The sequence below is a fragment of the Centroberyx gerrardi genome, chromosome 3 (genome assembly GCF_048128805.1).
Source record: "Centroberyx gerrardi isolate f3 chromosome 3, fCenGer3.hap1.cur.20231027, whole genome shotgun sequence".
Taxonomy (NCBI): Eukaryota; Metazoa; Chordata; class Actinopteri; order Beryciformes; family Berycidae; genus Centroberyx; species Centroberyx gerrardi.
In genome coordinates, this window is record NC_135999.1 from 11,799,036 (window position 1) to 11,812,825 (window position 13,790).

General features: G+C 43.5%; 1 protein-coding gene across 1 annotated transcript in view; it reads right to left on the reverse strand.

Moving 5' to 3' along the window:
* The window catches only part of fbxo41 (F-box protein 41), a 31,503-nt gene extending 18,309 nt beyond the window's left edge, over positions 1 to 13,194 (reverse strand). The window contains exons 1-2 of the mRNA XM_071912984.2: positions 12,625 to 13,194; positions 11,364 to 11,593 (exon numbers count right to left, since the gene is read on the reverse strand). Coding sequence (XP_071769085.1) covers positions 11,364 to 11,593; positions 12,625 to 13,173 — 779 coding nt within the window. The 5' untranslated portion in view covers positions 13,174 to 13,194. The remainder of the gene's footprint in view (positions 1 to 11,363; positions 11,594 to 12,624) is intronic.
* Between the last annotated feature and the right edge of the window lie 596 nt (positions 13,195 to 13,790).

A 13,790-nucleotide genomic window follows, 5' to 3' on the forward strand; every position in this document is an offset into this window, starting at 1 on the left:
AGATCTCACCTACATTTTCACCACAAACAATATGAGCTGTCAGTCAGGAAAGTGAAATTAATTTGCTAAGCTGCGGTGTCTGAACATCCAACGTTGATCTCGGCATTGATGGGAACTGGCCTTGATCAGCCAACTGGAACCAGTGAGTGAACCCACCTATAGATCAGTGACAGATACTACATTGAAAAAACACACAGACACGCAAAGGGACACGGGGACGAAACACCTGAATTATAGCACCCCCCCTCCCCCTGCATTCGGTTCATCTTGTATATTATGATGCTCGCCCCACCCAAACTTCACACATCTTTTCATATCTGAATCCCCCCCCCCCCCCCCCCTTTCTGCATAGCTTTCCTCGCTCTTTTCATGCTTGTTAATGTGGAACCGCATTCTACAATTCCCAGAAGATGCCGACTTCATCCAGGCTGCCTCTCCTCTCCTCCCTCTCTGTTTATCTCTGTTTGTGTCCTTATAAACAGCGCCAGCCGCTACTGTCTAAACAATGTAGTCAGGAGAGCTTAACAAGGCCGCTCTGCCATCTGACCTTGACGAGGCCATAGGAACGACGACTAGGTCAGCTGATTAGACATGAGCTCTGACAGAGAATGGGGGACATAAAAGCTGCATCCCTGTGGTTTAAATAGGCTTCTGCTTCTTGTTTTTGTTCCCGTAAACATCTCAAACATGTCATGAAGTAAACCAAGCTGCACACATGTAGCCTGAAGTGGATTCTTCTCATCTACATACTTGATTTGAACATATGATAGAGGCCCATTGGAAGATGCTGTTGTCAAAAGGTTCACTACTATCCATTATCCAATTCACAATCCAGCCCAAAACTGCACTGGCACTCACACTGAAATGTCTTCAAATGGGGGCACACTGGGCTAAAAATAGTTTGCTGTCTGGCACAGTTAACTTTTCCTGTCCTTAGGCAAAGATCTCAAAAATATAAATCCAAAATTAGACTAGGTGTTTGATTATAGGGAAGAAAAGAATGCAAATGTGCTATCAAAAGCACACAAGTTAATAATCAGAACGATGATATCTTAATGAAGTGGCCATAGCCTCTCTCCAGTGGCTTTATATGATACCATTTAGAGTTTGTCTCTTGGTAATTGTACATAATAACATGATTTGGATCTACATGTGGCATCAGGTGGTCAAGTGCTGATTATAATCGACTGCAGTCAACCCCTCTCTCTCTCCACTGTTAAAGATAACACTCTTCACCGTTATGGAAATTCACAGAGTAAACAGAGAGTGCCTGTGTGTGTGTGTGTGTGTGTGTGTGTGTGTGTGTGTGTGTGTCTGCGTGTGTGTGTGTTTGTGTGTGAGACAGAGATCATTTGTCTCCGCTCCAAGCTCTTCCATCCATCCCATCCTCACTTTAGTGTAAACTCTCCTCTCTTCTGCTGACAGAGAAAAAAGGAATTTCACTCTCTATCACAGAGGTCGTATCAACAAAAGCTCAGCAACAAACTTGGAGAGAGAGAGACAGGAAGGGGTGGGGTCTGATTTTCACCATAATATAGGACATAACAGGCGTTGGCATGGGTGCTACAGGAAGGGAAAGAATGGAGGTGGTAGAATGAGGGGTTTGCCACATACACTGTCTCCTTCGTGCAATATGAATGCAAGAGTATTGGCTTTCAGAAACAATCAGGATCACATTGAGAATTCACTGCAAAAACTCAAACTGATATCTACGTTGGCGCAGGATTGCAGAGATTCAGATTACTTCCCTCCTTCCAATCAAGGAAAGATTGTCAACCATGTCGGGCCTGAATTAGAGATGAGGTAACGGTTTGTAAGACCGCTGTGCTCAACAGCAGACTGAATACCGCTGTTGTCATGGGAAACCCTTGTAACACCAGTTAAGGATTTTATTTTCCTCTGTGGGCGGAGAAAATTCTACAAACCTTGGGCTTATGAAAACCTTTCAAAGTCCCATTGGAAAAACTCTAAACTGCATGGTGGATAAGCTAAAAACAAGGCTGTTTCTCTTAGTTCCTGAAAAGTTGCCGTTTCGGAGATACAGGGTTTTTACCCAACAGCGATTATATGCAGGAAGAGAATCACTGGCTGTAGTAGTGATTATGTTAAAAATATATATCATGCATTGGCAAACTGCCTCAGGAGAATACAGAGATTTCCATCCGTCGCTGATTCATCCTCCACGATGCATCACATACTTAATGAGTCCAGAAGCATATAATTATTATCATTCAAACATATATGATTGGCACTGGGGCTAATGTAATGTAATATATGATCGGGCAATCTGAACTGGATGTTGAAAACGTTATTGTTCCGATTATTCACAAGTAATGGTCTGTTTTGAGTTTAGCCTATAGTCGTCTTATAGCTATTGTAGGACTGCTATGAATACTGTAGATAAGCTAAGGTTGTATGCAGCTTAAAGTAAAGGCCTTTGTGTTTCAGCATCAGGATTTTCATTCAATGTGTCAATAATTTGTAAATTTACGTATCCAGTATCAGTTTCTTGTTGTTAATGGAGACTGCCATACTCTACGTAAGTCACACCACAGGATAGATGCACCAATCTTAAGAGGGGGGAACAGGTTTGAGGCAACATAGGAAAGCCTCTCTCTCTCTCTCTCTCTCTCTCTCTCTCTCTCTCTCTCTCTCTCTCTCTCTCTCTCTCTCTCTCTCTCTCTCTCTCTCTCTCTCTCTCTCTCTCTCTCTCTCTCTCTCTCTCTCTCTCTCTCTCTCTCTCTCTCTCTCTCTCTCTCTCTCTCTCTCTCTCTCTCTCTCTCTCTCTCTCTCTCTCTCTCTCTCTCTCTCGCTCTCTCTGTCTTCCCACAAGGAAGCACTGCATTAATGCCCCATACTGCCTGAAAACCACTTGACTGACTGCACCTTACTCAGCTGGGAATCTGGGACTTTCTGATGGAGGAGGAGGGGAATTAGGTGAGGGATCGAAAGAAGAAGATACTGTAGGTGGTGGAGGGTGGGCAACAGAGGAGGGAGAGAGAGAGAGGTCGCACAGGGGAGAGGGAAACAGAAGAGTAGGGGAAAAAAACATCAATAGTAAAAGGGAGAAAGATATACACTCACCAGATCAAGGGAAACGTGTGAGGATAAAGGGGTAAAACCAGAAAGAACGAGGAGAGGAGAAACAGGACAGAGACTGATAGAGGGAGGAATGGGCACAGAGAGAGAAAGAGAGAGAGAGAGAAAAAAACACTGCAGAGGACCAGCTAAAGCAACAGACAGCAAACAGAAATCTGCAGTCATGTGGAAGCAGAAAGCAGAGGAGGCTTGAGAGAGGAAAAAAGAAAAATGGGACGCGGCTGCTTCCTGTTGTCAGTCCCAATTTAAACACACACACACACACACACCTCATTCGCAGCATTACTCACGCTAACACCTCAGAAATGCAGCCACAAGGTGACAAATATGTGCACACATTTACCCGAGCACCGGGGGAGTTGAGAAGCAGATCGCCATCTTTACTGGGAGATGAATAAGAAGGTTATTAGACTGGGGCAGATGCAGTAAATATGACTGACTAGACACAGCGGGGGTTTCCATGGTGGAGCGCCTCCATCATGACTCTGATCCATGTTTGTGGGCGAGGGGGAGCCACCCATTTGTGACCCCATGTTGACAGGTGGCTGACGGTCTCACACATCTAGTCTCCTTTCTCATTCTCTCTTTTCCATCTCACATACAGCGTAAACATACATCCGCTCTGCCGTGATGTTGTTCAGAGTTGATGAATTTGAGAATATGTAATAGCAAACAAAGATTTTCTGCAACACATTCAGCTTCAAGAATATAGGAATGGACCTTCTCCAACAGCATGTCACATGAAATTTAGGCAGAATAAATAAGATCAGGTTATGTAGTGATGCAGCCCCTTGCGTACATAAAATGCTAGATCTGAATAAAAACTTCAAATGTAGCTGTGCTCCCAGCTAACGAAAACCTAAGAGTCATAGGATTTTGCAGACTAATCAAATATTCTGTTTAAAAGACGAAATTGATCTTACCATATCTCACCATGGTATTATCCTAAAATTAATTCAGCTGCACAAAATGAACTCAGACTAATATATTTTGCACAGTGTCAGATGCCAGAGATTTGCATACAATTTCACATGACTTCACTTTTAAAATGGATGCATTCTACCTATGCACCATTATTGCAGTGAGTAATTTCAATGAATACTAATGAGTAGGTTAAAGCATTGTAGCATAGGATCCAATCGGACTAAATATTGTGTTCAAGAGCTAGGCTCCCAGGCAAACAAGGTGCTTCACTACTGGGAAATACTAATATGGGAGAGACGGAGGCAATTAAAGAGCAGCAGATCCCAGGGAAGCTTTAAAGTAATACTATACTTGAGTATGGCACTTGTAGGTTTTACCACACATTCCCTGTCAGTTCACGATCAGTAAGCCACCAGAATTGCTCTTGCTAAAAAAAGGGGCATGTTTGTGAGATATGCATCTAAAAATCTCTAAGTGAATCAGATGGCTACTTGTTGCTTTAAGGTCTTGGAAACAGAAAGGGCAATTTGTTCTTGCATTCCAGTCTTGGTGAATTTAGGTTTTGCAAGCCTGCAACCAAACAAGTATCTACGCTGCTGTTATTTTGTGATGGAAAGATAAATCACAATGGATAGTATAAACCTTGAACCTCTTATGCTACCAAGAGCTGGTTTCATTTCCCTGTCACTTAACAGCCATGACAGACAGTCCAGTATAGCCAAGACTGCCAGCCGTAACAGGCATGATTAATAAGGCATGATCTTCTGAAGTATTCTGTTTAAATGTTAATTACAATCACGGTCAGCCTCCTTTCAGAGTTGCCATCATCTCTGGCCATTAATTCAAAATTATTCCTCATTAATATTTAAGAGCAGAGATGACTGACTGAAAGGCCGGAATGATGAAGAATAGGAAGCCATTGTTTGAATAAATGCTTTCTTTGCTTTAAACAAGGGCCATCCACTCGCGTGGCATTTTGTTTTGCCACCTGGATCAGACCCTGGAAATTATGTTTTTTTGGTTAGATGGATTCAGTAGGTTACATTGTGTCATAATGTCACGTACACACACATTTATATGCATCACACACTTACAAGCACGGACATCCGCGTGGACACACACAAACAGAAAAAGAGGAAGGCAGCCAGGAGGCGGTGTAGAGAGTATGGCAACATGAGAGGAGATGAGAGATGCGCTCTGAGAAAGACAGGGATGAAAGGATGACAGAAAACAGACGATGAAAGAAATACAGGCTGAAATCAAATCAAGGGGAAAGGGGAGAGCACAATGAAAAGAAAGAGAGAATAGGGACAGAAAAAAGGGAGGGACAGAGGGAGAGTGACAGATCCGTTACAGGAATCAGGTGTAAAAATGCAGCGTGAACATCAGACAAATTCACAAGGAGAAAATATGCCTTTCACCAACCTGATGCATTCATCAACCCCATTTTCAAAGCCTCCCGGTGAAATGCATGACTGGCTTCCCAAGAAGCCAGTAATCCAGGTCTTGGCTCTGATCAATCACAGAAAGTAAATATTTTATTGTGGCTCGACCGGCACCATGCTGAGCTCCTGCTGCTGAGCTCACTCCCCAAAATTTAAAACTGCCATCAGAATTCACAGCTAGTTCAGTCACCCAGGGACACAACAGCAAGGTGATTACACAGTGCATTTCAAAACGCATGAGAGAAAGGGAAACCGTTCCAAAAAAGCATGTATTTATTCTGGGGAAAAAATGCTACCTGAAATTCATCAGTCAATATTTAAAAAATAAATAAATAATCCATCCTCAAATGCTATCGTTTTGTAAGCAAAGATTGCAGTGCTTGGCAGTATTCCATAATGTGTTTTGCCCTCATGCCAGCAATCATTTACTACTAGGCAATAGCTTTTTAAATGGTGGGTATCTAGCTTTGGAATGCAACTACTTCCACTGATGTGATGATACAGGAAGATAATTGGCACAAAATTGGAAAAAAATGAACAGATTTAGATTTGGGACTGTGGAGGCTAGTGTAAGGCACACATGCAGTTCAACTCGTGCACACCATTCAGCTCTATGACAGCTCAAGATAAAAAGAAATGACAGCATAACCTCGGACTGGGCTTTCCACTGAGGAACAGCACCGCACACACCAACGCAGAAATCCAGTATGGCCTCTAAGCATCTTATTCCGCTATAAGCATAGTGCATTTTCTAACAGTGTAACGCACAGTAGTCACTTGAACCTTTCAAGTCAATGTTGACAAAGTGAGAAAGAAGGGGCATGTCCGGTGAAGGAGTGTCTGCTCCAGCCCTCCTGTTTCCTCTTTCCTCTGTCTTCAAAGCACTTCGTCCAGCCTCAAGGACCCACAAATCACTCTTTCCATCACATGACAGGCAGCTACGGCAGAGACCAACGGCCCCGCGCCTATAAATCCTGAGGGACAGCGTTCATTGGACGTTCCATACACTACGTTCTGGGTTATCCACTAACTAGCAGAACCCTTTCTCATTATAAGCCTCTGCGTATTGCTGGTGGAAATCTGAGATGCAGCGTCCATGTTGGTTACTTAAATGTCTGTTTTATGTGGTTCCACAATCTTTCTCTGTTTACAGCTATAGCCTACCGTAGCTCTACAATGTGCATTGCAACCCTGTTTATCCAACCATCCAATCCAGCTGGACTACCAAATGAGTATAATGAACAAATATGTGACAATGCAAAAAAAAAAAGTACAGTATTGATTGTGTTAATAAATGGAACTAAAGTATTTCTAATACAAAACAGACTGCACAAGGCATTTTGTCCATGCATGTTTTATAGTGTGAAAGTGTTTGGCATCAGTATTGCATTGTATTTCTGTAATTCAAACAATTTGTTGGTTTGGATGACCTCCATCCCTGAGGGGTTTGGATAAACAAAACTCTGCTGTATTGTACACTGAATCTATGGAGGACATATTTTATTAAAAAAAAAAAAAAATCTAAAGCTAACATCAGCTACATTCATCTTTATGACTTTATCTTTATTCACAATCCAAATTGTCCACATTCTCAGATTTAGCGCTGATCACATTCCTACACGTTTCATTCCATTAGAAGCCTTCAGAAGTCACTGCAACAGCTTTAACCTTGCTTGCTATGCTAATAACTGCACGCTCCTCTGTGTCAGACTCTGCCGTTAATGAGGCAAGTTCTCTCTCTAGCCTGACAGCTTCACTTTGCATTCAAGGATACTGCTCAATGAAACACATGCGTGCTTCCACAGAAGCAACAGTGACAGCGATAGCGAGCGAGGCTCCTCCGCGTGCTCTGCCGCCCTCCCACTAACGTCTGCTGGGAACAGGTTGAGAACGCCCTTTCAGTTCGTCACATGGGGCTTTCTTGTGCTGCACAGTGCACTCGCTCCCTTAATCGTGGCTGGGTGTAGGAATAAATCAAGCCTCGGGGTTGAGGCCTACTGCAGCAACTGGGTGTGTGCTGAATATGATATGAAAAAACCTGACAGGGGCCTAAATCTTCTTCTGTTTTCCTTTCATATGCATGCCCATCACACTGATTGCTCTCTATTGCTCTGCTTTTTTCCATACATAGACATACAAGATTTTCCTACGAGAAGAGAGGCAATAAAGTCCTAACCAAACCTCAGTCAAGGGAAGGCGTACATAAAGACAGCACACAGAAAAACACAGTTATTCTCCATGTTTGCAGAGTTGCCCTTCGTTGCCTTTAAGCCTACATGTCACAGTGGGTGGTGATCTGGCTGCCACTGAAGCGTATTATCCTCCTGCAGGAACACTCAGCGAGGTTGGCCATCATTTCCTGGGCTATGAATAAAATGGCCAACAAAAACACTGTTGCAAATTGAACTGCAGTCTTAAATGTTACTCACAAGATCAAAATTGATGAGAAATGGCACTTCAAAATGATCGACTGGCACAATGAATTGACTATTAGCCTATTAGCAATTGGCAGAATTACATAATAACCATAACCACAGACAACCCTGTATGTCATTAATGGCTGGAAAGATTATGGCAGCATATTTCTTGGCAGCAGTTTTCTAATCTAATGAATTTGTAAAGCGCTGAAATGATGGAGATAAGCCTCAGACTGCTTGTCATTTCTCCTAAGGCTAAGATTTCTGTTGATTAAGGCTGGATGGCTCTACCAGGGGCGTTTTTGTACACTAGTCTCTTTTCCTAATCGTTTACAATGTTTCTGAGTGCAGCGAGAAATGATTAGATCTGTGTCTCATTTTTGTGCGTGGCACTGCTAGCAGCAAAGGCCAGCTCTCATGAGTTTCCTACGGTTGCATAGCAACACTCAGTTAGCTGACTAGCATTTTTAGCATCTGTCAGCATTTGATGTAAAAAATGATATCCATGTCCTCCTTGAGGGGGACACTTAGCTTCACAGACCCTTCTAACCCTAACCTAAAAATGACAGAATGCAGCTGCTGTAACTGACACCCACAATGTATGGGATTGTTAGACAACCATGTTTGAACCGATGAGCTGCTCTGTGTCTGTTAACTACTGCTTAGTCATCCTCACAGCCGACCCTGCTGAACATTCACCGCCTGTGATGCTCTTTTTCCATCTCTGAGCTACTCTGTATTTTACAGTCTGAAAGAGCTCACTGTTCAACTGCCAGCTTTTCCTTAGAAAGAGGGAGGGAGAGAGAGAGAGAGAGAGAGAGAGAGAGAGAGAGAGAGAGAGAGAGAGAGAGAGAGAGAGAGAGAGAGAGACAGATGTTGGGCCGTTGGCATAGCTGGGAGGCAGACACATAGCCCAGGCAGTGCTTTGTGACTGAACTTCTCAGACAATTCGTTGCTGACAGGTTTGTGATACAAAACCACAGCTACTTTATCCTTTACTATAGGGACACATAAAGAGGCGGGGCCAAGCAGAAAGAAAATCACACTGATCCTCTGCTCAGGTTCCCATTCAAACCAATGAAATGCTGTCACAAGCACCTGGATGACCCATGTGTTATCGAATGCAGTTTAGACACATACAGGTCAGCACTGCTCTAATTGACATTATATCAGGATACAAAATGAGAGCAGTGAAACAGGGTGGATGACACACACGACTATTCCCCACAATTAATACGCAACAGCCTTGTAATAGTAATGTACAGAATATATGTGCCATTCTCTAAGGTTTATTTACAAATACACACACACACACACGCACACACAGTGCACAGTGCACAGTGATGTGTGCAGCATGTCAGCTTTGTGTTTGTGATGAGATTGGAGGCCTGGCCCTGGACAGTGTCTTTCTGTCTGTGGCCTAGTGCTGACGTCCAGGACCGATAAGAAGACTGAAGAGAAGAGATAAAAACCAAGAGGAAGATAGAGAGATGCAGCTGGCTCTCCTGACAGAGTAACACACTTGTATATGGAATACACAGTACAGATTCCACCCAACTTAACTGTAAGCCATGAATGATGTTTGTCCACGCGTTCTAGGTCAACAAAATAACAAAAATAATTTAATAATTTTCTGAGACCCATTCAGGGTTTTTCTAATATTGAAAACAACAATAACCTCTTGTCTGTCTTTTTCCTGACCCTTTTATTGTGCTATCTGAAAACCAAATCAATTGCTTAAGGAGAATAAAGCCTTCAAATGAAATGTGTTTTCTGATAAGTAGCAGTTAATCCTACTTCTGTCTGTATTTGTAATTCAATCATTCAAACACTGCTTTGATGACTAATACTCATAACATCAGAATTTCAACCAGCTTGTACCTGACTTGCATCATGCACAAGTTCCTCAGGTAAAACAACATGTTTGTGGAGAAATGCATTTTATTCAGTCTTTCATGGGTTCATAACTCTTATTTTGGGTGCCAAAAAACCTGTTTTCCCAGGTTAGCAACTTTTTGCCTCTGGAAAATTTTTGGGAATTGGATTGTCAGTGCGTCTCATGCCTCCCTTTTGTAAACACTTGGCATTAATTCTAAGAAACTGGATGGCCGTAGGCTGTTTGGCATTGGCCGAATACATTTTTTATGGAGATTCAATGCAATGAGTTGTCACATCTAATTTTCACAGTAAATTTAAAGAAAAAGTCAACCAACTTACTGATACTGCAGAAGGCTAACCTACAGACTGTGTATGATTAATGTGAGAGGATCAAGTATTTTCATTTATTACCTTTCATTTTGAAATACGGTTACCTGCCGTAAAAACATTGATACATGTTACATTGCCTCTATCCTGAAATCTAACATCACAATTTGGACTACACAATAAACTACCTTGGGATTAATTTAAATACACAAAAATTAAAAGTTGGTCTTTCTTTCAACAATGTAGGCTACACAGAAATCCAAACCATGTTCCTCAGATACTGAGCCGGCAATTAATTACATCACCAAACTGTGTTTTATACCCAAGTACACCTCCTATTTGCATTACCCCTACTATTAGTTCATAAAACACAATGGCAGCTCTATGGAGAGTCAGGCCAAGTGCTGTGAGAGCCCAGTCGTGCCAACCCAGCTGCTCCTGTCCAGCCCTCCATTCAGCGGCTAAGCAGTGCTAGCAGGCACTCAGAGAAATAGAGACGGCGGCGGGACAGATGCAGCCCGCATCTGGTAGGACACGACTGAGGATCACACCGTCAACAGAGAGGCAGAGGTGGGGGAGAGGAGGGGAGACGACATACGTTTCTGCGTTGTGCTTACTGTGTTGTGTGGGAGTGTGTGTGTGTCTGGTAGTGGGTTTTATTAAGGATGAGCAGGAGTTAAAGTCGAGATGAAACGGCATTTCGAGAGTATCTAACTTCCGTATCGTGACGTATTTCCGAGTGAAACAGGAAAGACAGGCGGGACATAACGTTGGGAGGAATTTGATTTGAACGTTGAAAAGTGGGTGTGTCATAACACCCGAAGACACACCAAAGTACCATGCTGTTGCTAGCTAGCTAACTAATGAATCTTAGCCTCTTAGCTCTGTGCGCTAAAAGTTGAAGATTGATTGATGGGTGGATGTCATGATATTATTGGTTGAAATTAGTTACGGGCATGCTTACGTAAGCACACGGCATATTTTGTTTTACAGGAAGAAAACATGATTGAATTTTGATATAAGAATACAATGAAATTGATTTTTGGTATTTTTTTTGGCATCTATTGTTAAATAGGTGCACAGTATGACCGGGGATGTGATCTAAAAGGGTTAAAAAGGCATTTTTCATTTCATCTCGTCTTTAAGAGCCGCCTGTAGCAAGGTTCAGGTAGGACTCCATATCATAGCTCAGAATTAGGTCTCAGTTATTGGGAAGGCAGGCGGCAACCCGTCATAAGCACAGAGACTAGGGACAGACCAGTATATCACTCACTGCTGTTTGTGGTTGAGCTCCTCCTCCTTGTTGACCAGGTCCTGCTTGAGATTGGCCAGCATCTCCACGGAGACGTCCACCTGCCGGGAGAGCTCCGAGGCCTTGTCCTCCAGGTCCTGCTTCTCCTGGCTCAGCCGGTCGCTCTCCTGCTTGGCCCGCTCCAGCTCCGAGCTCTTCCTCTCCAGCTCCGCCTGAAGACGGCCGACACGAGCCGCTATTTTCTGCTCCACCTGCAAACAAGAGGCACTTGAGCGGCTTAATGTCCCGCCATAATCACCCTGATATAGTAAACAGAACCAGTTATGAAGATGAGGTTATTAATTAAGCTAATGAATGCATCAAGTAGCAAATATTTCTATGTCAACATACATGTCTTCACATAACACGAGTGGTATTAATATGAACTTTATCTTAAAGTGTTACAAAGTTACAGTAGTTGTTCCTCATTATATGCAAATTTATGCAGTAAGGTGCTTCAGAATCTAACCAGGTCATCTCCTCTAAAGGGGGAACCTGTGGTGAAAGTATGAAGTTTCTATCATGTATTGTTCTTGAGTTATTGTGTTCACTAGAATGTGTCTACAGACAGACAGACAGACAGACACACAGACAGACAGACAGACACACAGACAGACAGGACATAAAAAGGAAGGAAGCACTGGCTCTGATGAGAAAATATTTGTTTTTTCTAAATGTAGGGATTTTGACCATATATTTTCTAGGTCATAATTTTATTCCCTCTTGCCCTAGAGATGTTTGACTTTTTTCTACAGTGGTATAGCAATACAGAGCTCAAAACAAAGAGCCTATGGTTTATTGTGCTAATTTGGTTTCCGGTCAGTCAAATAGTAATTTGTCACAAAGAAAATCAATCTTAAAGTCCTCATGAAATGGCAGATTTACTTCCTGGATTTGATGCATTTCCTGTTGGGGCGGGACATAATGCAATGAGGGATCATTCAAAAGTCTAAACCAATGAAATATGAGTCAGGGAGAGAAAGGCAATTTTACTTAATGGGACTGGTGCGGAGGGGCGGGACTGTTCAAAAATCTGATGGTTTTATTGGTTAGAAATTTATATTTTACGCCTACTAGAGCAGCATGAGGTCACCATTAAAGATACTGTATTTTCCAGGAAGTAAAAGTAATGGGAGTTCATTTCATGGGGTTTTTAAAGACTGAATCTAACAAGATCTCAATACAAACATAAAAATGCGGTGGCTCTCTCCAGTACCATAATGACTATAATGATCCTAATTACCTCTTCAGACAGTTTCTCCAGCCTCTCATCCAGCTCCAGTCGCTCAAACGCCCGTGCCTTCAGCCTGGCCAGGCCTTCCTCGTAGGCCGCCTCCACTGCGCTGGCCGCTACATTAGCCGCCACTGCTACAGCTGTGCTGGGGTTTCCATGGGGACCCGGGTCAGCGGATGTCATGGCTTTCTTCATAAAAATCTCCCCTAGGGGAAACTCCACATTGGGGATGTACCGGGCTGCGGCGTTGGAGTTAGCCGGGGTCAAACCCAGGTCGTCCGGGCAGGGAAGCTCGCGGCAGGGGAAGCGTCGCTCCTTGAAGGCGGAAGGTCGAAGCGGCTCGAAAGGGTCGTTGTTGTTGGCGGGCGTGAGGAGAGCTCCCTCAGCCACTAGGGGGAGCAGAGCAGCGGCGTCACACACACTGTTGGACTTGGAGAGGACGTAGAGGGTCTCGTACGTGTGGTTGTACTCCAGGTGGGCGCGTAAGGACGACAGGCTTCGGAAGCGCTTGTGCTCCCCGCAGCGAGGACAGCGGTATGGCAGGTCCAGAGAGGCCATTCCGTGCAATAACCGCCGGAGGAGTCGGGGGGGGGGGGGTGGCGCTCACGCAGCACAACGGTAGCGCCGGGACGAGGGCACAGTGGCCGAGCGCCAGACGGATCCTCTCATGGTGAAAACGGAGCAGTAGGGCAGTTAGTGGAAGGTGGTAGGACCCAGAGAGATCCCACGTGCGACGGAGGAGCCCAGTTCAATCACAGAACCACACATAGTGGCGACATTCACATCCACACATTTTCTTGTGTCACCCGTTTCATGAGTTCCTACTGGTCTTTTCACTTCTGCTTCTCTTCTGGTTCCCCTGCCTGAGGTCCTAAAAACAGAGAGAGAAAAATACAGATGACAGGTTAAGCACTTCATACATTGAATGAGTGGCTCCTTTTGGTATAAAATAATACAGCCGAGAATCAACCAAACTAAGGGAATGTAATCAAAATAAATAAATAAATGCATAAAGGGTTGCTCAAAGGAAATTGATGACAAGGGTTGTGCTTGTGCCTAATGCAACCTGCTGCATAATGTTAAAGCTGCGAAGCAATCTTTTAGGGAAAAACTGATGTGTTGAACTTATTTTTAGAAACGTATCTGGCATTTCAGTGCGGCAAAGTCAAGTGACT